General features: G+C 45.8%; 1 protein-coding gene across 1 annotated transcript in view; it reads right to left on the reverse strand.

Moving 5' to 3' along the window:
• Positions 1 to 22175, reverse strand: part of TMEM178B (transmembrane protein 178B) — a 407419-nt gene that overhangs the window by 31597 nt on the left and 353647 nt on the right. Inside the window, exon 3 of the mRNA XM_003896692.5 lies at positions 11474 to 11611. Coding sequence (XP_003896741.2) covers positions 11474 to 11611 — 138 coding nt within the window. The remainder of the gene's footprint in view (positions 1 to 11473; positions 11612 to 22175) is intronic.

Here is a 22175-nt window from a genome sequence, read left to right on the forward strand (position 1 = left end):
CCTCTTCACTTTGATCTGCTCTCCCTCTTGTTTCCTGGGAACAGCTTTTAAGCCTAATAGGAGGAGTCTCTCCATTTACTTCAAAAACCAGCATTTTTCTTTGATTTGTGACTTGTTTCAAGGACCAGAAGCTTGCCTGACAAGTTCCCTTTCTCTGAAGCTTACAAACCTCTGTAAGAGCATCCCAGAAGAGCCACAGGGAGGGAGAGTTTTGAAATTACCTTAGAAATGACCTAAGTTTCCATAGCAATCCAGCACTGTGGAGCCATCATCACATTCCGGGGTCTTTCTGTTTTCATTGAAAGGGCTGTTGGAGGAATCGGTCCCTTCTCGACAACCACTCCAGAGGTAGGGATGGTCTTCATCTACCCTGTCCCTCTTATCTCTTCCTGCCCACCCTCCTCCCGGCCCACCTTGCTTGTCTGTCCATGGTATGGAAACAACAGACCCCAACTCAGCACAGTTTAGTGATTCCTACCCCAGAGAAGAGAGAGTCTTGTTAATGCTGAGAGGAGGAGACCTCAGGGTGTCAGGATCCCAGACTGAACCTGGACTGTATTCACTCAGTCATTTGGACATGTCCAGCACAGCTGTGGTGGTGGAGGCAGGCCAGCCAGGAGGGCACTGGGCTGGGGGAAATCACTCATCCTAAGTGAGAACCCAAATTGTCTACCCCACCCTCAGTCTGGACAGAGAACCAAAACATGACCTTACTGTCTACAGGAACATGCCTTTGCTATTCTGCCATCTCCTTTACATTTCTGGGACTGTCCTGTGCAAGTAAATGATTTGATTGTTTCATTACAGGAATTTTCCAAAAGATCCACCAACACTTTCATCAACAGCATCAACTGACAGCGTGTGCCCCAAGATTCTCTGAATCCCTGGCCTCAAAATCTTCACCTTGTGGTTCCCACCAGTCCAGGACATTATCGTTATTCTTACCCAGTCATTATCTAATTATTCATACCCAGCGTGAATCACATGTCCACACTGAAATAATGGCTTTAAACCAAACTTCTGATTCTCAATAAATTCTGATCTTGCTCCCTCCCCTAGAGGCCCTGCCAAAGTTTTGCAAGGTGCATTCTCTCTTATCGCAGAAAGCAATTGTCTTATTAACAGCTTTACCTGATTAACAGGTTGTGTTCTCAATATCTGGGGAGTAGATTCTGACATAAGGAAAGAGGCACACATGCTTTTTGTGATTATTCAATCATCAAAGGCAAGTGGTGGTCTTAAGCACAGCAGACTGGTTAGGGAGAAGGGGGTTTACAAGCAGAATAGAGACTAGTTCTGATTTCTTAAGATCTCTGGGAGCCCCTGCAGCAAAAGGCTTTGGAGTTCCGGGCTCAGGGCATTTAAGTGTGGGACAATGCTAGAGGCAGAACTGGCTCCATGGGCATATGATCTATGCAGTTGCCCACTTGCGTGGATCCTCTACTATTGCTGTCTTGAAATTCTTAATCATGTTTGAACAAGGGGTCCTGGGTTTTCATCCTGAACTGGGCCCCACAAATTGTATAGCTGGTACTGGCTAGATGGTGCGGCTGCCCCTGCAACACATTCAGGGGGCACATACCAGCCCCCCAACCCTGCTCGGGCTTCCCCTGATATGGACAGACACAGCACCCCACTCACTGGAACTGGGAGTGGCAGGTGGAAGAGAGGCTGACATAGCCAGAGAGGCTGATAAAAGTCACACAGTATCAAACAATTGCCCTGGAAAGAAGCCCAGGGCAAACTGTGAAACAGATAGAGGGCAGGGCAAGCAGAATGGGGATGGATGCCCCTCAGTCCATCAGCCCCTGCCCACACCTCTGAGGCTCTTCATGATCTGCTCTTGGCAGAGTCATCTCCGTCCCACTCTGCTCCCATCACGGTCATCCTCTCGCTCAACTTCTTCAGACCCAACAAGCTCAGTCCCCTCCCAGGCCCCTTCTCCCTGCTGCTCATTTTACCTGGCATGATCCTGCCCCAAGACTTCTTATGGCTTCCTGCCTCCTACATTCAAGCTCTGTTCAAACATCACCACCACTGAGAGGCCCTCCATGCCCTCTCTAACAACAGCCATGCCCCCATCTCTATCACCTTCCCAGCTTTATTTTTCTCCATAGTTCTTATCACCTAACATCGCACTATATATTTATGGCATTTGCTTTTGGTCTGTCTCTCCAACTTAAACACAAGCCTCATGAGGACTTTATGCTGCTCTTCCCAGTATCCTAGGTGCCTCGACAGTGTCTGGCACATAATAGGCAATCAGTATTTATTGAGCAAACAAATAAATGAATGAGTAGGGGTGATCAGTCAGAGAGACATTATCTGTCTAAAGATTTCTTCTTTTTCATCTTGATGGCATGTAGTGCATTTGTGTGGCATTGGTAGTGATGGGATGACACTGCTCAGGGCAGTGTCACTAAAGGTGGTTATTTAAAAAAGAAGTATTTCAGTAGCTAAATAATAATAATACCTAAAAAGGTATTGAGCACAATGTCTGGCATTGTTGTGAGCCCTTCACATGTATTAACTCTGCAAGTCTCACAGCTGTGCTTAAAGTGGGTCCTGTTACTGGACCTCTTTTATAGCTGAGAAAATTGAAGCAAGGCATGAAAAGTGGATAAGAAACTTTCCTAGGGCCACATGGCTAGTCCAAGACTCTTTTGGTCCTGGACTGGTTCTCCATGACAAAACCATAATTCCCTCTTCAATTGGGTGATTCTACTTAACTAGGACTCTCACCCCCAATCAAGAGGCAGAGAATGGAAGGCAGCTCATGTGCAAGTGTAGGCAAGGGTTGGCTCTTCCCAAAGAAACTCTCTGAGAGACCTTCACCAACCATCCTCCTTTGCATCTCCTTCCAGGGGCTGCTCTGTCTTAGCATTTCCATTCAGAAAGCCAATGATAAAGAATCCTCCTGCCCTGGTGAACACGTGGCACGTGGCTTTCCTGAAGGCTTGGCAGGCGAGTGATGGGGCACTCTGACGTGGCTTTTAATTGCTGACCAGATTTGGATTCACAGGGCTAAGGCTGCTCCCTGTTCTCTTCTGAACCCCATATCTGTAGGAGGGGCAGGTCCCATTGGGTGGCAAAGGCAAAACTCCTTTGGGTCTGCCCCAGCTTCAGTGTGAAAATGAGGCCCTCCTGCTGCCTGGATTACCAAATTGGTGCATCCTGGCCACTCATTCTACATGAGGTACATTAGATAAGCCTGGATGTTATGTCCTAGTCTTCCTGACGATCTATCTCCTCCCCCAAATGTCTTTTAGTGACATGATTTACCTCCTCCCCGATTTGTTTTAATTATAATCATCAAATGCTAATAAATATTGAAACCTGCACTTTCCAAGAAGCAAGATATGCTCCAGGGTATGAAGTAGTCTGTGAGTCTCTAATCAGGATTTTGAAAGAAAGATTATAAGACAAAAAGTCAAGAGATGAGTTGTGATGTTCTAGTGAAATCTCACATAAAACTCTAAAAGCAGATTGGCAGGGTAAGGAGATAGGTTTTATGCCAGAGTTGCCCTTGATTCACCATGATGGATCACAGATACTTCTCTGCCTATTAAAATGGACTTCACTTAGGCTATACATGTAACAGTAACAGCTACCATTTATCAAGGGTTTATTGTAAGCCTGTTTCATAGCAAGTCATTAGCTTACTGAATGTATTCTCCCTCTCCAAAATATCTAACTTATATGGTCCTTTTACTCCATGTCTCCCCTCTCTGACCTAAGAGTCATGAAGTTTGAGACATAATGCCTCCTGAACTTATATTAGTTGGTGCAAAAGTAACTGCCATTTTTGTCATTACTTTTAATTACTTTGAAACATCGTCCTACCCATATTTTTAAGTACAGCAAGCTAGGAATAACAGTGGGGAAAGGCTGGTGGGGACATCTGAATGTTGTTCTATAAGATCCCTTAAATCACTTTACTGTCTAAAAGAAACAGTCCTCCAGGCAAGATGGCCGTTGCCTTGGACTTTTCCTTTTAGGCTTGTATATTTTCAGAATGCCCAGGCCTCCATCAAGGTCTTTGTCTAGCAGCAGAGGGGTGTTATGCTGAGTGTCTGGGGGTTCATCACACAGCTGAACTGCTCTCTGGTGAGCTTGGTGGGGTGGGTATAGATGCCAGACATGTGGCATCATTGGTGTGCAAATCACTGCAATCACTCAAACATAATAGCCTGAGCTTCTTTAGGGCATTCTCCTCTTTCCCCCTGACTGACTGGGAAGGTATAAAAGGTCACACTGATCACAGGTGGCAAGAAAAGAAACTTCAATGATTTCCTTTTCTCATTACCATCCGTGCCCTTGGTTCTGGCCACAGTCTCCTCCATATGCCCCTTTGTGCTTTGCAAAAGGAGGGAAGGGAGAGAGGGAGACACAGAGTGAATGACACACACTGGCACCCACTTAGAAGCCCGGAACCAGAGTGGTGCTAGTGTGGGAAGCAGCAGGGGCTGTGGGGCCATGGAGATCTTCAACACGGGGTGCCAAAAGCAGGGGCAGAGCTGGGGAATGCAGGAATGCAGGCTGCGTCCCAGGCTGCGCTCCAGCTCTCATCTGCTACTCACTGGCCTGGTGACCTGGGACAATTTGACATGACTACTTTTACCTGGTGACACAAGGAAGTGGAACTGTTTGGTCTCTAAAGTCCCTTTTATTTTAATAGTCTGTGAGTCCAAGCTCGAGACAGAAAGCTCTTCATGAATTCATGTGTAATTCATACTCTACCTCCAAAAAGAATTTGAGATAGTTTATAACAGAAGTAGATAGACCCTTGGACTGTTCAAATAAAGACAACAAGAGGACAAGAAATCTCATGAAAGGGGAGATGAGTAGAATAGGAACAGAAGAAAAGATGGGGTATTTTATTGAAGAATTGCTGCTCTATTGAGGCAAAACCAAAATATTTTGGTTGTTACACACAATTCACTTTTCCAATATATTTGTTCCACGAATATTTATTAAGAGCACAGACACTGTTCCTGACATCAGCGATACCTTGGGGAAGGTATCCCTTCACTAAAGCAGACAAAGTTCTGGAGATCATGCAGCATATATCTAAGTTCAGGGAGAGAGACAGTGAACAAATCCAGAATGTTAAAACCATGTCAGACACCCAGCACCCAAGCACCCATATCTTGGTTTCTAATACCTTTCTCTAATAAAAGGAAACAGAGATCGTTGGAGAAATGGTTGATTCCAGGACTGGGCAGGAAATATATAAGATGAACTTGGAGCACCTGGCAGTTTCAAAAACTAAGTGCTCACAAACAAGCAAGTAAACAAAACATCATCATCAAAACCAAAACCCACATTGATGGAGATATCTCAAAGGGGCAAAGGAGCCAACAGAAAGCTCTCCCAATGGCCAAAGCTGTAACAATGAGAGCAACAAAGGAAGGTAGTATTGGATTAAACCCAAAGTGTAAGATAAATGGTCATCAGTCCACACTGGTATAAATGACTGAATAAAAAATGGGGGAGCAGAGACAGATCTCCTCCCACGTGGAAGAATTCCAAATTACGTAGCTACTCCATACTCAAGGATCCCCATCCTAGCACTCCATCTTCACGTCCCATTCCTCAAGCTTCCGAGGAAGTCATGGGAATGGGGGAAAAATACTTTTACAGTGTGGAAACATGAGAAACATATGGTCAGGGCAACTTCAACAGTCATAAATCATGTTGAAATGATTTGTTGAAAATGGCGTTTTACCTCTTTCTCCCCAAAACCCCTAACCCAGTCTAATCGTGAGAAAAACATCAGACAAGTTTCAACAGAAGAGTATTGTACAATATGCCTGACTAGTTCTCTTTCAAACCGCCAGGTGGTCAAAAACAAGGAAAGTCTGAGAAACAGCTACAGCCAAGAGGAGCCTATGCAGACTCGAGAATGAAGTGCAGTGCGGTGTCCTGAATGGGATCCTAGAACAGGAAAGGGCATCAGGTAAAAACTGAGGGACTTCGAGTCAACTGTGGCCTTTGGCTAATAATAATGTACATATTTACTCATTAATAATAACAAATGTATCATATTCACGCAACATGTTAATAATAGAGGGAACCCGGTACAGTGGCAGAGGATACTATGGGAAGTCTACAATCTGCTCAATTTTTCTGTAAATCTAAAACTGTTCTAAAAAATAAGTCTTATTAAAAATCAAACAAACAAACAGAGGGTTTAGAGGCCAGAGATGGAAGAAGTCAGAAATTCTCTCTCTTGCTGGCCTTGAATAAGCAAACTTCTCTGAGTTCTACAGCTGCAAGGAAAAGAATTCTGTCAACATTGTGATCTTGGAAGAGGACCTCAAACATCAGATGAGAACCCAGCCCCAGCTGACGCCTTGATCACAGTTTTGTGGGACTTTCCACAGAAAATCAGTTAAGCTGTACCCGGGAGTCTGAACAATGTAACCTATGAAATAATAAGTGTTTGTTATTTTAAGCTCCTAAGAAATCAGCCAAAATGAAAACAACACAACCACAACATTTTGGAAAATAAAGGGGGTGCTACAGAAAATTAAATAAAGTGTGGAGTGGGCCTAAGTGACTGTAGGAAACTGGGTGGTCAAGAAAGCCCTCTCTAAGAGGGTAGAACCTGAATCGGAAAAATGAGCTATCCACGAGGGATTACAAGGAAACACTATGGGCAAAGAGGTCAGCTTGCTCCAGGGCCTTGAAGTAAAACTTCGGGTGTTCCAGGGTAGAAAGGCAGCCAGTGTGGTGGGAGTGACCCGACTTTAGGGAAAGAAACAGGAAAGGAGGTGAGAGGCAGCATGAGCCCAATTACAAACAGCTTCTGAGGAGGGGTAAGGAGTTTAGATTTTAAGTTCAACTGGAAGCTATTTGACCATTGACGGTGGATGACTGACGTATCTGCTTTATGGTTTTAAATAAAATTATGCTAACTGCTCTGCGAAGGACTGATTGCAGGGTGGCCAGAGTGGAGTCAGGGCGTCTAGAGAGGAGGCTCCAGCATTAGCCTAGACAAAAGATCATGCAGCCTTAGACCCGAATTGGGAAGGAGGTGACGGATGTCTTCCAGGGAGTGTGGGAGGGTGTGTGAGACCGGTCTTGATGGCGTGGGGCACACATTGATGTTTACGCTCATCTTGGGGATCCGTGTCCACGAAGCGGTACTGAGGAGCACCCAGCGAGGGAATCACAGGAACTCACAGCAGTCATGTGCTCCCTGGCCTGCAGCCTTTCCCTGGTGGCATCCTGTTCCTGAGTTTCTGAATGTCACTGGTGAATCATCAGGCACACAAGTGGTGTTGTGCCAGTCTGGGTGAGATTCTCCCCTGAAGGCCCTGCCAAAGGGAAAACTGGATCCCACTTGCCACCCCCAGCCTCCTGGCTCAGCAAAGCTGCCCTACTTAATTAATCATCTCCTCCGGGCTGAGCGTTCATTAAACAATTCGTAGCTAATTCTTTCCCCCACTTTGACCAGGAAATAGTTAAATCTGGAACAGAAAAGTGCCCAGCGTAGGCCATCTTCCTTCATATCGGAAGAGAGAAGAGGTTGGGAATAGAATTCTTCCATTTTCATGTTGGCTTTGGCAGTTTCCTCTGAAGTCACCTGCAATTTCATCTCTGAACTCTTGCCTCCAAATTTACCTTCTTCATTCTTGCTGCCTCCTCCTGTTATACCTGCTCCACATCCATGCCTGGACAGCTCCAAGCACTGTCGATGTTGTCCCCTCACCCTTCTCACTTGTAGCCCCATTTTACCCCTCGGGCTCCTGTCTGTGCTCGGTTATAGATGCCTGCAACCTGAGCCTGGGTGAAAGCTAAGGCCACGGGGCCTTTCTGTCCTGCTTTGTGAAAACGCTCTATAGTTCAAGTTTGCTCTGATTGCTCTGCTGTATCCATGAGGTGGCTGTCACAGGTGGCTTACTCTCCAAGTTCTTCATCAGGACAACCCCTAAAGATTAACTCCTAGAGAGCAGGGACTGGCCAGGTTCTGAGAGGGGTGGTGCTGACATGTTTGTTTGACATACAGGGTTCCAGAGGTCAAGGCATCATTTTTGGGTTGATGCCCCAGGCTCTGTTTGCTCTATCTGCTGAGCAAGGAAGGGGGAAGTGCAGCTTCTGTTCTAGTCTGCTCCTTCCCTAGTCCCGAGCTCACAGTCAGCAGATGACAGCTTCTTGGGACTGCTGGACTCCCATAGCTGTGTCTAACCCAGTTGGAAAGAACCCTAACTAGAGAAGAAAGGAAATGCCCTCCCACCCCTGAGAGAGTCATCTTCAAGAAAGACCACCCTTCAAGGCACCAGCTCTTAGTGGCATTGTTCTCCAGCCCCTTCTGTTGGTGCCTAATGGTACTCACAAGGTATGTGGACATCCCTTTCTTCCCCAGACTCTTTCAGGAAGACAGGGCTTTACCTATGGACACAGGTAACAACGTACCAGGACAAATAAGAAGGCGACCTGATCTGTGGATGAGATGGGTTTGCTCCAACCTGGACGGTGCCACAGTCAGCAAAAGGCAGCTTTTCGAACAGCAGCTTCCCCAAATCTTTCTGTGATGCTAACACTGTATCTTAAAGGATGGTTTTGCCACTTAAAAAATAGATTGCATGTCCCCAAGAAAGCAGATTTACCTGGGACCTTCAGTAGTAAAAGATTGGATGAGCTTTCCCAGTAATAATTGAGGCCCCATCTCAGCCGTGCCCTATCTCTTGCAGCATAAAGTATGGAGAAATAGTCCTTAAAGGCTGGAGTTAAAAAAAAAAAATCATGAAAGGTCTTGGCCAACAGGTTCCTCCCTAGTATCATAAAATATTAGCGCTAGAAAGAACTGGGAAGTTCGTACCTTCCACTAGTTCCTAACTCTGGCTGTACATGAAGATCACCCCCAGAAGGTCCACTTGGATGGATCTAGAGTGGGGTTCCAGCATCAGTAATTTTTTAAAAGCTCTCCAGGTGATTAAATGTGCAGTGGTTAAGAACCACTGCCTGGACAAAGGTAAGCAAGGCTCTCACTCATTCACCCTATAGAAAGGGGCCTCTGACTCCTCATTGAGCCCAGGGGCATTCAGAGGTCTTCCCCCGAGCCCTGGGCTTTTGGGAGGCGCCTCACCACGATCCAAGGGCAGGGCTCCAGGCCACTCATATCCCTCACTGCCCCCACACTCCATCCTGCGAAGGTGCTCGCCAAGGTCTCGGCTAAGTGGGATACAGCCCAGTGACCCTACCACAGTCACATCTATTGGTCAACCACTGTCACTCAATTCTGTCCCTTTATTGTTTGAGCAGGGACGTGTTCCCTGTTTGGAAAAGATAAACCAGCGAATTACGCAATCTCGTTCTCTGGAAGCTGACTTCAGCAGGCCGGAGGGAAGCTGTCAAAGAGTTGGAAAGTCCTGGAGACTTAGCACCTGGGCAGGATCTGAACCTTGCGCCTGGCATGAAGAGAGGGGAGAATGGAAAACCATGCAGGAGCCTCAAATGCCATCAAAGAGGTGGAGATGAAGGAGAGCTGGCCCCCGGGGCTCACTGCAGTCCTTATCTGCCCGAGGCCTGTTTGCTCAGCTTTTCTTAGATTCCTGGGAGTCCTCTCTAGAACCTTAGGAAAGCCTTGTTTTACCAGAGCCTGCCTTTATACATCCAAGAGAGTCTTAGAGAGAACACTCATTACAAACAGAGCTGCTCCACTTGTATCTTTTTACATTTTGGGGGGCTATGTAAGATTTGGATGGCAAAGGGAAAACCAAAAAAGGTTCCATTGCTAAAATACAGTGTGGAAATCATCAAGCTAGTTTGACTCCTTGTTTCACTGAAGGGGTTGCGAGGCACAGAGCAGGGAAGCGTCCCTGGTTTTGTCAGCCTCTGTCTCTGTGGGAGACCAGAAGGAGAGTGGAAACTATTAGACAGAGCCAGCACATCCCCCTCCTCCTCCCCCAGCCTCTGCCATAACCACAGGTGTGAGACTTACCGAGGAGGTAGCTCTGGCATGGGGCATCCTGACTCTAATAGCAGAGGGTTTTTTAGCCCTGAGTGATTTTTCCTTGGAAAGACCCTGCTTGTCTTTGGCACAGAATGGCTGTGTTTCAAGGGAATAAGGGTAGACCTTCAATAAATTCAGAACTCAAGCCAAATTCCACAGCTCACTAGGCCCCGAGATCTCTCCATACACCTAGAGCAATGAACTCCTCCTGTACTCAGCTTGACCTGCAGACAAAGAGCTGGCATGGCCTTCTCCTTCACCCTCTGCCCCGTTCAGAAACCCAGAGCCTGGTGGCTCACCGAAGGGACCTGAGTTGGGTGTTTGCTCCAGGTGCCTAAAGTGTAACACACTAGTTTCTAAATGCAGGACTCACTTTTATGCTTTCCTTTCTTTCCATAAATCTTTTTTTTTTTTTTGAGATGGAGTGTTGCTCTATTAAGGTTGGAGTGCAGTGGCACGATCTTGGCTCACTGCAACCTCCACCTGCCAGGTTCAAGCAATTCTCCTGCCTCAGCCTTCCGAGTAGCTGGGACTACAGGCGCGCACGCTATCATGCCTGGCTAATTTTTTGTGTATTTTTAGCAGAGATGGGGTTTTACCAAGCTGGCAAGGCTGGTCTCGAACTCCTGACCTCGTGATCTGCCTGCCTTGGCCTCCCAAAGTGCTGGGATTACAGGCGTGAGCCACAGTATTTCTAATTCCCTCTGTCCAGGCCCAACTCTCCCTCTATGGAGCCCCACACAATCCATCCATCTACCTTTGTCTGAGGGGTAGATGGTGATGGACATACCCAGTGGTCAACTTCAGCTTGGGACTGAGACTCAAACCAGGAGACCAAAAAGCATAGTTTAGCTCTTACAGGAAAAGAAGAGGCACTTACTTCCCATGGACTGGACCCCTATTCCCACATAGCTGTGCAGTTCTCCTTATGTAGAATCCCTTTAGAAGGACACTGGAGTGGTCCTACGCACATGACAGTATAATAATACAGTAAGAGAGACAGATATAAGAGAAGGTCTAGTCCTGCCCCACCCCTGCCTTACTCGAAAGGGGAGCAGCTTCAGGACCCATAAGTCAGAGGTGAAGATAGGCTTTTGGACGGAAAGTTCCCAGAGAGCACCTGCTTCCGGCTTCTCACACCAATGCCCGGGGCCTGCATATAATGAAATGCCCAAGCACTTCCTGGACTCACGCTTGCTCCAGGTCTGATATCTCTGTCTGCCGTAACCACCCATCTCATGATCATCTCCGTAAGTGTCTTTCTTCCACACAGGCAGTCAGATCTGAGTAGAAGGTGAGGACCGTGTCTTATTTTCCTTTGTATCCCCAACAGCTGGTACACTGGTGAGGAGCTAAAAGCAACTCAAGAAGTGCTTGTGAACCAATGGATGAGTGAATGAGAACCCCAGTCACGTCATGGTCCCTTCTGCTGTGCCCTCTGGCCATTCTCCCCAAATTGTGGTAAACAGGACCTTGTCTACCACCACCCCCAAGCCGAGCCTGTAGCCTTACCTCCCATGAGGAAGAGCAGCCCTGCCACGTACTGCATAAGGCCTCGGTCCCAGCAGCAGCCCAGCACGCCGATGATCCAGCCAAAGAGGATGATGGCCACCGCCATGCCCATAAAGCCAGCCGTCATTCTGCGCAGGTCTGTGGGGAAGCAGGCAAGCAACAGTCAGCAGCAGAGCCTGGGACGGAGGGCCAGGGTACACCCCAGCCCTGGGGCGGGTGCGGGGAGGGAGGGGCCCTCCAGGAGCAGGAAGGCAACCTGCCCTTCTCAGATAGAAGCACACAATCTTTGTAGAGGGAGACGCCCCTGTGGTGACTCTATCCTTTTGTGCACAAACAGGCCACAGCAGTTTGGCTCCTAAGCACAGGGACAGATCATCACAATATCGTGGCCGTTTCTTCTATGCCTCATTTGTGCCAGGCATAGCCTGCCTTTCTATATATCTATCTCAACCTTCTGAGACAGGTACTATCTTTATTCCTATTTGCAAAATGCAGCAACTTGCTGAATGGCACACAGCTAGTAAGTGGTAGATCAGAGACTGGAACCCAGACCTGTCCAGCACTCTCAGCTTCCAAACACAGCATCTCAGCTTCTCCAAGGAGGTGAGAACCAGAGAAATGGGCTGCTGGATCTGGGCAGTCAGGCTGTACCTGCCAAGCCCTCCTGGTATTGCTAGGAGGTGGCATATAAGGGGAAGCTATCAGCGTGGGGGGACTGGTGTTCTGTTCCTTCCCCTCCAAGCTGGCTCCCGGGCTTAGCTTTCCCCGCATGCAGGGCTGCAGGAGGAGAGCCACACCTCCTGCTCTCCTCTAAGCTCCAGAGCAGATCCATTCCTTGCAATTGCTTCAGCTCCTCCACCCCCGGGTCAGTCCCGCTTTCTGAGTCAGGCCCTTCTCTGTTCCACGCCTGGCTGACCCATCAGCTCCAAGAGGAAGAGGGTTGTCTGGAAAGGCAGTATTTTTAACAGAAGGGAGAGGGCAGAGCTGTTGCCATGGCTCAGTTGGCCACTCAGCATCTGGTTTGGCTTCCTCCCCAGCTCCCACCTCTGCCCTCCTGCACCCAGAGGCAGCCAGAGATGCTCTCAACCCCCCTACCTTCCCTTCCACGTGCCCACCGCACCCCAACCCCCACCAGCTCCGGGCACACTTTCCTCATCCATCACCCCTTCTCTGGAGCTTGACCTTCTGACCCTCCGGTCATGCCACCCACTCCTCTACCCTTCATCAACACCCACCGCAGCTCCCTGGGCCCTCTCTCCACCCACCCACATCTGAGCCTGTGCCCTAGCCCCACACAGGAGCAAAGCTATTTATCCTGTCTCTGCCCCAGGGTCTGTGCTCCCCAGTGGGTTGCAGAGCAGCCTGGAGGACCCCTGGGCGTCCCTCTCTGTCAAAGGGAAGTGCCTGAAGCAAACCACATCAACGCCCCATGCAAGCACACCAGCTGCTGCCTGGACAATCTTTTCTCAACCCTGAGAAACAAACACCCCACAGGTCTCTTTGGAGAACACATACCTCAAAAGGTGTCCAGGTCCCACCCCCTCCATTCCTCTCTCTCACTCCAGCCACCCCATGGAGAACCCCAGTGGAGCAAACAAAAGGATCTATGGTACAGTTTGGCTTAAGACCCCTCTATAGAGGGATCCAGGCCACCGTTCTTGTCCTGACATTGACCATCAGACACTGACAGCCCCCGGCCAGGGAGGAAGTTGGTCGGGGAGTGGGGAGGGATGGGGCACAGGAGGGGAACAGCAGCAGACCTTTCCCTCTGGTGAGGAGAGGCCTGCAGAGGAAGGAGGACAGGGCTCCAGTGACAGAGGCAGAGATCTTTGAGAGCCACAGGGCAAGTTCCTGCTCTCCTTGGGCCACCCTTGTCTGCCCTGGCCGACCCCGGATGCCTGCCCCAGCCAGGTAGAAGTGATGCCCACAGTCACTTATGGGAACTGCCCAGGGTGCCTTATTATCATGCAGCACTGTACCCCATGCTCATATCACCCTATGTGTCAGATGGAACCGCTGAAAGAATCGTTTGATCACAATAGGAGCTTGTGAGCCCAGTGGCCTGCGTGGGCAGCCACAGCCAGTCAGAGAAGAGAAGGAGCACTCCTGCCCCTTTTTATTGAACCACCTGTGCCGTCCTCTCCCTCCATCTCCCCAAATGTTGTCTCCATGGCCACCAGCCCTATACCTTAATCCCTGCTTTCCCCACCACCGCAAGAGACTCTGGAGTGACCGAGGCCTGAGCTGCCTTCTCAGTAGAGAAAGGTCCCCACTTGACATAGGATCCCATCTGGATCATCTCCTGGAAATGGGATACTTTTTACTACCAATGCTTCTACTCCCCACCATCTTCAAGGGCAAAAAGGTGGTGGGAACAGGAAAAGAGAGAACAGCTTATTTTCAACGAAAAGAAGGTTTCCCTTTAAGGGGCTTATACTTCCTTAAACAGGACACATAGTTTTGGATTTTGTGTTTAAGTATTTAATCCATTTTGAGTTTATTTTTGTACATGGTGAGAGACAGGCGCCTAGTTTCATTCTTCTGCATATGAGTATCCAGTCTTTCCATTTACTGAAGCACCATTTACTGAAGAGGGTGTCCTTTCCCCAGTGTATGTTGCTGCCTGTGTTGAAAATCAGTTGGCTATAAATATGTGGATTTCTGGGTTCTCTATTCTGTTTTATTGATTCATGTGTTTTTACACCAAAATCATGCTAAGTGTCTTTCAGTGAATGAATAAAGAAAATGTGTTATATATACACAATGGAATATTATTCTGCCATGAAAGGGATGAAATGTTGTCATCTGTAGCAACACGGATGGAATTGGAGGTCACTATGTCAAGTGAAATAAGCCAGGCCACAGAAAGACAAATGTTGCATGTTCTGACTCATATGTGGGAGCTAAAAATGCTGATCTAATCAAAGTAGAGAGCAGAATAACGGTTACCAGAGGTGGGGACGGGTGTGGACGAAGAAAGATTGGTTAATGGGCACAAACATATAGTTAGAAGAAATAAGTTCTAATGTTTGATAGCAGAGTAGGGTAACTACAGTCACCAACAATGTATTGTGTACTTTAAAATAGCTGCAAAAGAGGGTTTGGAATGTTTCCAACACCAAGAAATGATAAATGCTCAAGGTTATGGATATTCTAAATACCCTGACTTGATCATTATACATTTTATGCATTCATCAGAAGATCACATGTACTCCTCCAAAATATACAAATATCATATATCGATAAAAACAAACAAACAAACAGGAGGTATAAGGGTCAGCACATTCATCTTCTGGGCCCTTCCCTTTTTGGTGTATGGAGGTTTCTTTCTAGGAGAAATCCGATCCCATTTGGCAGCACTAGACAGGACAATTTTGCAGAGCCCCACCTTGCTGGAGGCCCAGCTCTCACCTGGCCTTGCTCATTGGAAGGCCTGTACTGTTCCCCAGGCTCTGCAGATGCCAGGAAGCAAAGGCTCTGCCTGGGGGAATGAGGTGGAAAATGGGTCAATAAGAGGTGTCCACCTTGGCCACGGATGGGAAAGTGGGCTGGGCAGAAAAGCAAAATGGAAATGCAAATCAGAAAAAGAGGGAAGGTGAGGATTGTTGGAGGATGAGAACAAAGTATTTTACTTAGAAGAAAATGGAGGAAAAGGCAAAATAGCAGCAAAATGAAGACAATAATTCCTCTTCCAAAAGTCTGTGCTTCAGGTCGGGGAGGGGCTGTTGCCCTCTAACACAGATTAGGTACTCTTAAGGGCTTTGTCAACAGAAGCTAAGGGTTGTGCTAAGTTGTTGATCTGGAAACAAGAATGAAAACCAGAGGCCAGGCCTGTGTATTTCCACTGACCTGGAAAGATTTTCACGTCACCCTGAAAACCTTATTTTGCCAGAGCCGTGCATGAACAGCTGGTTACTTTGTCCTTAGACCTATGTGGTAACTCAGGGAAGCTGCAACAACAATTTATAAGGTAGATAGGACAAGAAATACTCCAATTTTACAGATGAGGAGAGCAAGATCCAAAGAAGTTACATAATTTATTGACAAATAATCTCAAAACCAGTGTACTACAAGAAGAGTGAGTTGCATTCTTGAGTTACATGAGAAAATAACGCAATTAAAGATGTTATAACGGTAACATTATAACGGTAGATTGAAAAAAAAAGTTTCTAGCATTTCTTCCTCCTAAACCAAGCCAGACTACAGTTAAGAGATTTCTTAGAAAGACAGAAGTCTTCAAGGATGGGGAAAATAGAAAAGGAGACAGGGACGACAACAACAAAAGTCTGCAGGGCTGACGGACGCTGTCTAAAGAGTCAAAATTGGACCTAAAGAGTCAAATCTAAAGTCAGCATCAGACAATCTGAAAACCAACTTGTGGAATCCCCAAAGGGCTCATGAACTGGCACCAACAGGTCCATCTGGATCTGGTCATTAAGCAGAAGAAAGCGAGATAAAACAGGGATTTGGTGGAAGTTATTTCAGATGGATCTAGATTCCTACATCCCCTTGGCCACTCATCGCTGAGGGATTCCTCTCTTCCTTGACTCCTGGGATCAGGGTGTGAGGGGGTCCTAAAACACAGTCTTTAGGTTTGAGATCAACAGGTGAGGGTCGGCCAGCACAGCTGAGGGTCAGGGTATCGTACTGAAGTTCACTACGGCACCCTGATGGAGTTACGGACTGTGTGCATATGGATGTTGAGTTTTAGCCCTGATCCCAGCTCTCTTCTACTAGGCTCTCAGACCTGGCTTCCAGGGCTGTGCCCTCCAGCCTAGAGACTGGGAGACGACTTTCTGGGGATGACCAGCACAGAGGAAAGACCTACGGACACCAGCAGTGCCCCAGAAGCCTCCCCTCAGGCCCCTGTTGAAGTGAAGCCCCAGTTGAACTGGGGTTCATTCTGTGCTCCAGGCACTTTTCAATATGAGCAGACAAGTAACCATCTCCATACAGCTGAGAAGAGCCCAGGAATGGGGAGGAAAACAACTTGCGGAAACAAGTTACAGGGAGAAGAAAAAAATGTTCAAAATTATTTTTGATATCCCCAGAGAGACAAGAGAAGAAAGCTATTTATTGCCTCTGTGAAACGAAAACAGAATACTATTTAAAAAGAACTAAATGGGGAACAAAAAGAATACCTGCAATAAAATAATGGGACCAAAATCTATGAAACTGATATACTCAATTCTAACTTATGTATTCATAGTCCTGCCATGTTCCAAAAAAGACTTAAGGAGGCTTACAAAATGCACACAGTAGAGTGGGATAAAAATAGTGATGCAGGGCTGGGTGCAGTGGCTCATGCCTGTAATCCCAGCATGTTGGGAAGCCGAGGCGGGCGATCACCTGAAGTCAAGCGTTCAAGACCAGCCTGGCCAACGTGGCAAAACCCCATCTCTACAAAAACTACAAAATTAGCCGGGCATGGTGGCATGCCCCTGTAATCCTAGCTACTCGGGAGGCTGAGGCAGGGAGAATCACTTGAACCCAGGAGGCAGAGGTTGCAGTGAGCCCATATCGTGCCACTGCACTCCAGCTTGGTGACAGAGCAAGACTCTGTCAAAAAAAAAACAAAAACAAAAACAAACAAACAAACAAAAAAAGATGCAATGAAGGAGAGAAAAAGAAAGAAAAGGAAGATGAAGCCAGATATCACATTTACACACAAAACTTGGCCCATGAGGTCCTCAGGAAGGTTATTCTATCCCATATTTGCACTTAAAGGCATTAGACATTATTTCCATTGATTAAAAACTCTTTGTTGCTTTTTATTTGCACTTGAGTAGGTCCTGGCTGCCTCTCTGCCCGAGGAAAGGCCTGTACATGTATTCCTGCCCATCCTCATTAACCTATGTGTCAATCTCCTCTCTTTAAGGGTAAGAAACTGCCTTTTTATTTCTTTGTGATTGCTAACTGTGCCCACAGCAGTATTTGTACTCAGGAACATATATAGCTTGTATTTCTTTCCCCATCTCTTCCTGCCTTTTTAGAAAAGAAAAAGAAAAGAAGAAGGAGGAAACCCTAACTCTGAGGCCTTGGAAAAATATGATGTGGAGCTTGCCTAAGAATAATCCCCTTGGAAAGAGCCCAGAATGGTGAGTTTGACTCTGCCGGTAAAGGCCAAGCTAGAGAAAAATCTCCTCATGAATCATGTCGGGCTTGAGTCCATCATCTGTATTCCATGACCCTAACGTTTAACATTCTAATTTTTGAAATGAGAAAGGTGCATTTATGCTTTGTTGAACTGAGCTCAGGGTGGTGGAAAGGAGTGGGCAGAGGGAGGTTGATAATGAGGGAAGGTGGAGGAGGAAAGGCGAGGAGAACCATTAAATAGAACCAGAAAAAGCTGTTCTCCCTCACGGAAAAATTTTGATTTTGAAGTTTACACTCCTATTAACATTTAAATGGATAGGTATTGCTTGCAACTATACACAGGAAACCAGGATATCTGCATTTAAATAAACACCACTTAGAGAAAGAAAATATATGGGCTGAATGTCTTTCTATGTGTTCTTTAAAGACCTTGCACAAATAATGATGATGATTGGAATTTTTTTTTCATTAAAAAAGCAGAAATGGTGAGGGTAAGTATGTGTTAGACCTTGTTGCGATGGTAATGACTGGGGCTAGAGAAAGAAGCACACCAATGCTATTGGATTCATGGCCCCAGCAGCCAGTGCCTGTAGTGCTGCACTGCAGCTGGAGGCCAGCAGGGCCATGGTCCTCTGATGGACACATGGGCACCTCTTGAGGAGATTTGCTGGAAACTCTCCCTTCTGCATAATGGGAGCACACAGTCTGGGTTACAAGGCAGGAGGGTGTTAGCCGCCCTGAGAGCTGGACATTCATTCACAAATTAATCAAGCCCTTAAAAATCAAGGTCACAGGAATTGAAGGGCACAGCAGAATGGTGAGGGCAGAACTCAAGTGTTTTTGCCCCAAAGGATCAGTTGGTCTGGGAAGTAAGAAGTGGAAAGAGAGAGAGAGAGAGAGAGAATCTGCAATGAACCTGCTAGCCACGGTATCAACCAGGACAAGCTAATTCAAAGGAGAGGGAAGATTCCAGGGCCCAATTACTGCACAGCGACCACCTCTGAAGGAAGTGGGGGTTTTAATTCTGGGGAGCCATATAGAGATGCGACTGGCAGGATTAGGAGAAATCAGGCTGTTCCCATTCAAATCCTGGCTCTTCCACAGCCAGGGCGGTGGGAACTCAAGCAAATTAGTCCCCCTCTCTGGATCTGTTTCCACATCTGTAAATGAAGGTTATGACAATACCTACTTCAAAGAGCTGTTAAGAGGATTAAATAAGTAAATATGTGTAAACTGCTTAGAATAGTACCTGGCACAATGCTAGAGCTATATAACTGTAAATAGAAATAGAAGTCACCTAAATTAAAGCAATTCTCATTTTTTCATGCACTACGACATCCCTTGAATTTGCCATACATGAGCACATAAGGTGCCGAGTAACACGTTGGGATATGCCCCTAATTAAGGATTTGGGACCCAGAGAAAGCAGAGTTCTGGAAGCTGTTCTTATGCTTTTCAGGCACCTGGAGAGGCCAAGGTGAAGGTATTACTTCTTAATTTATTAATACTGAGTTGCATCCACCCCAGGGGGCTGGTGCTGCCTATCCTCCGAGGACCAAAACAGCTGGAGGCTAAAGCAGTTAATAGCAGAGGCGCCTGTGGCTATAGAGGCTGTTGAACCCTGGGCTCTGACAGTAAGCACTGCACTGACCTGGAAGGAAAAGACATGGGACAGGACTGAGACTCTGCTGGGAAAGCATCAATGATTTAGTTAAGAAGAACTAAAACAGCGAATTCCGTCATGGGAGGTTTTGCCTATGACTTTCTTCTAGGGTGTAAGTTGGTTCAGCATCATAATGTAGTTATATATTTTTCATTTTTTTAATTGACAGGTAACATTTTATGTTTTTATCATGTACAACATGGTGTTCTGAAGTACATATACACAATGGAATGGTTAAATCTAGCTCATTAACAAATGAACTCACACAGTTATCGCTTTTATGGGAGGAGCACATAACATCTACTCTTTACATATTTTTCAAGAATACAATATATCACCATTAACCATAGTCACCTTATTGTACAACAGATCTCTTGAAATTTACTTCCCCTATCTAACTGTAATTATGTATCCTTTGACCAACATCTCCCCACACCCTCCTAACCTCTAACCACACCAGCCTCTGGTAACCACTGTTCTATTCACTACTTCTATGTGATCAACTTTTTAGATTCCACATATGAGTGAGATCATGCAGTACTTGTGTTTCTGTGCCTGGCTTAACATAGTGTCCTCCAGGTTCATCTGTGTTGTTGCAAATGGCAGGATTTCATTCTTTTTTTATGGCTGAATAACATTCTAGTGTGTGTGTGTATGTGTGTGTGTGTGTGTATACATAACATTTTCTTTATCCATTAATCCATTGATGGACACTCAGGTGATATGATTCCATGTCTTAGCTATTGTGAATAATCTGAATGAGCATGAAAGTGCAGCTATCTCGTTAACATACTGATTTCAATTTCTTTGGGTATATAGTCAGTAGTGGAATTGCTGGATTGTATGGCAGTTCTATTTTTAATTTTTTGAGGAACCTCCATAAGGTTTTCCATAATGGTTATACTAATTTCAATCCCACCAAGAGTGTATAAGGGTTCCCTTTCTCCATTTTCAGTACTTGTTATCCTTTGTCTTTTTTATAGGAGCCATTCTAACTGAGGTGAGATGGTATCTCATTGTGGTTTTGTTACCAGCAGTGAATCCAGTGGGTCTACAGTAAACTCAATCCTTGCCTCCTTGGAGGAAAGAATTCAGCTGAGGGGCAGAAGTAGGTTTAAGGCAGAGGAAGAGACCAAGGCAAGTTTTAGAACAGGAGTGAGAGTTTAGTGAAAAGTTTTATAGCAGGGGCGAAAGAAAGCAAAGTACATTTGGAAGAGGGCCTAGCGGGCAACTTGAGAGATCCAAGTGCCCTGCTTGGCGCTTGACGTGGGGTTTTATACATTGGCATGGTTCCAGGGTTTCCATTTCTCCCCCGCCTTGATTTTTTCCCTTGGACCAGTTGTCCACACACGCGGTGGCCTGACAGCACTTGGGAGGGGCTGCACACAGTGTGTTTACTAAAGTTGTGCACATCTTCCCTTGAGGCATTTTTCCCTTACCCAGTCTAGCATTTTTAGAGGAAGGTCATACACCAGTTAAATGCTGCCATTTTGCCTCTTAGTATGAATGCTTGAGTCTGCTCACCCAACTCCTGAGATCTTATTGGGAAGCTGCTGTTCACCAGCTTCAGCTGTTTTCTTTCTTTCTTTCTTTCTTTCTTTTTTTTTTTTGAGGTGGAGTCTCGCTTTTGTTGCCCAGGCTGGAGTGCAACGGCGCAATCTCGGCTCATCACAACCTCCGCCTCCCAGATTCAAGCAATTCTCCTGCCTCAGCCTCCCAAGTAGCTGGGATAACAGGCATGTGCCACCACACCCGGCTATTTTTTTTTTTTTGTATTTTTTGTATTTTTAGTAGAGACAGGGTTTCTCCATGTTGGTCAGGCTAGGTGTTTCCTGTCTATTGGGAGACTGTCTTTCCCTGGCATCAGCTATGACCAATTATTATTTAACAACTGACCATCACCTGATGGTCACCTGGCATTCATAGGGAGCCCTCTCCTGTCCTGGTCATGTCTGCCTAACTGCCTATTCTAACAGTTTTAATTTGCATTTCCCTGATGATTAGTGATCCTGAGCATTTTTGTATATACCTGTTAGCCATCTGTATGTCTTCTTTTGAGAAATGTCTATTCAAAGCTTTTGCCCATTTTTAAATCGAATTATTTGTTCGTTTTATTATTGGGTTGAGTTTCTTATATATTTTGGATATTAATCCCTTGTCAGATAATATAGTTTGTAGCTATTTTCTCCTATTCTGCAGATTGTTACTTCACTCTGTTAATGGTTTCCTTTGCTGTACACAAGCTTTTTAGTTTGTTCCCGTTTGTCTATTTTTGCTTTTGTTGCCTGTGCTTTTGAGGTCTTACATTAAAAAAAAAAAATCCTTGCCCAGACCAATGTCATGAAACATTTCCCCTGTTTTCCTCCAGTAGTTTCATAGTTTCAAGGCCTATGTTTAAGTCTTTAATCCATTTTGACTTAGTTTTTGAATATAGTGAGAGATAAGTTTCTAATTTAATTCTGCTGCATATAGATATTCAGTTTCCCCAACACCATTTACTGAAGAGACTGTCTTTTCCCCAGTCTTTTCCCCATTGGGTGTTCTTGACACCTTTGTTGAAAATCAGTTGGCTGTAAATGTGTAGATTTATTTCTGGACTCTTTATTCTGTTCCGTTGGTCTAGTTTTATGCCAGTACCATGCTGTTTTGATTACTATAGTTTTGTAGTATATTTTGAATTCAGGAAGTACGACATCTCCAGCTTGCCTCTATTTGCTCAGGATTGTTTTGACTATTTGGGGTCTTCTGTCATTCCATACAAATTTTTGAATTGTTTTTTGTATTTCTGTGAAGAATGTCTTTGGTATTTTGATAGAGGATTGAATTATATAGATTGCTTTGGGTAGGTATGAATATTTTAACAATATAAATTATTCCAATCCATGAACATGGAATATCTTTCCATTATTAGTGTCTTCAATTTATTTTATCAGTGTTTTATAG

The sequence above is a fragment of the Papio anubis genome, chromosome 4, assembly GCF_008728515.1.
Source record: "Papio anubis isolate 15944 chromosome 4, Panubis1.0, whole genome shotgun sequence".
NCBI lineage: Eukaryota > Metazoa > Chordata > Mammalia > Primates > Cercopithecidae > Papio > Papio anubis.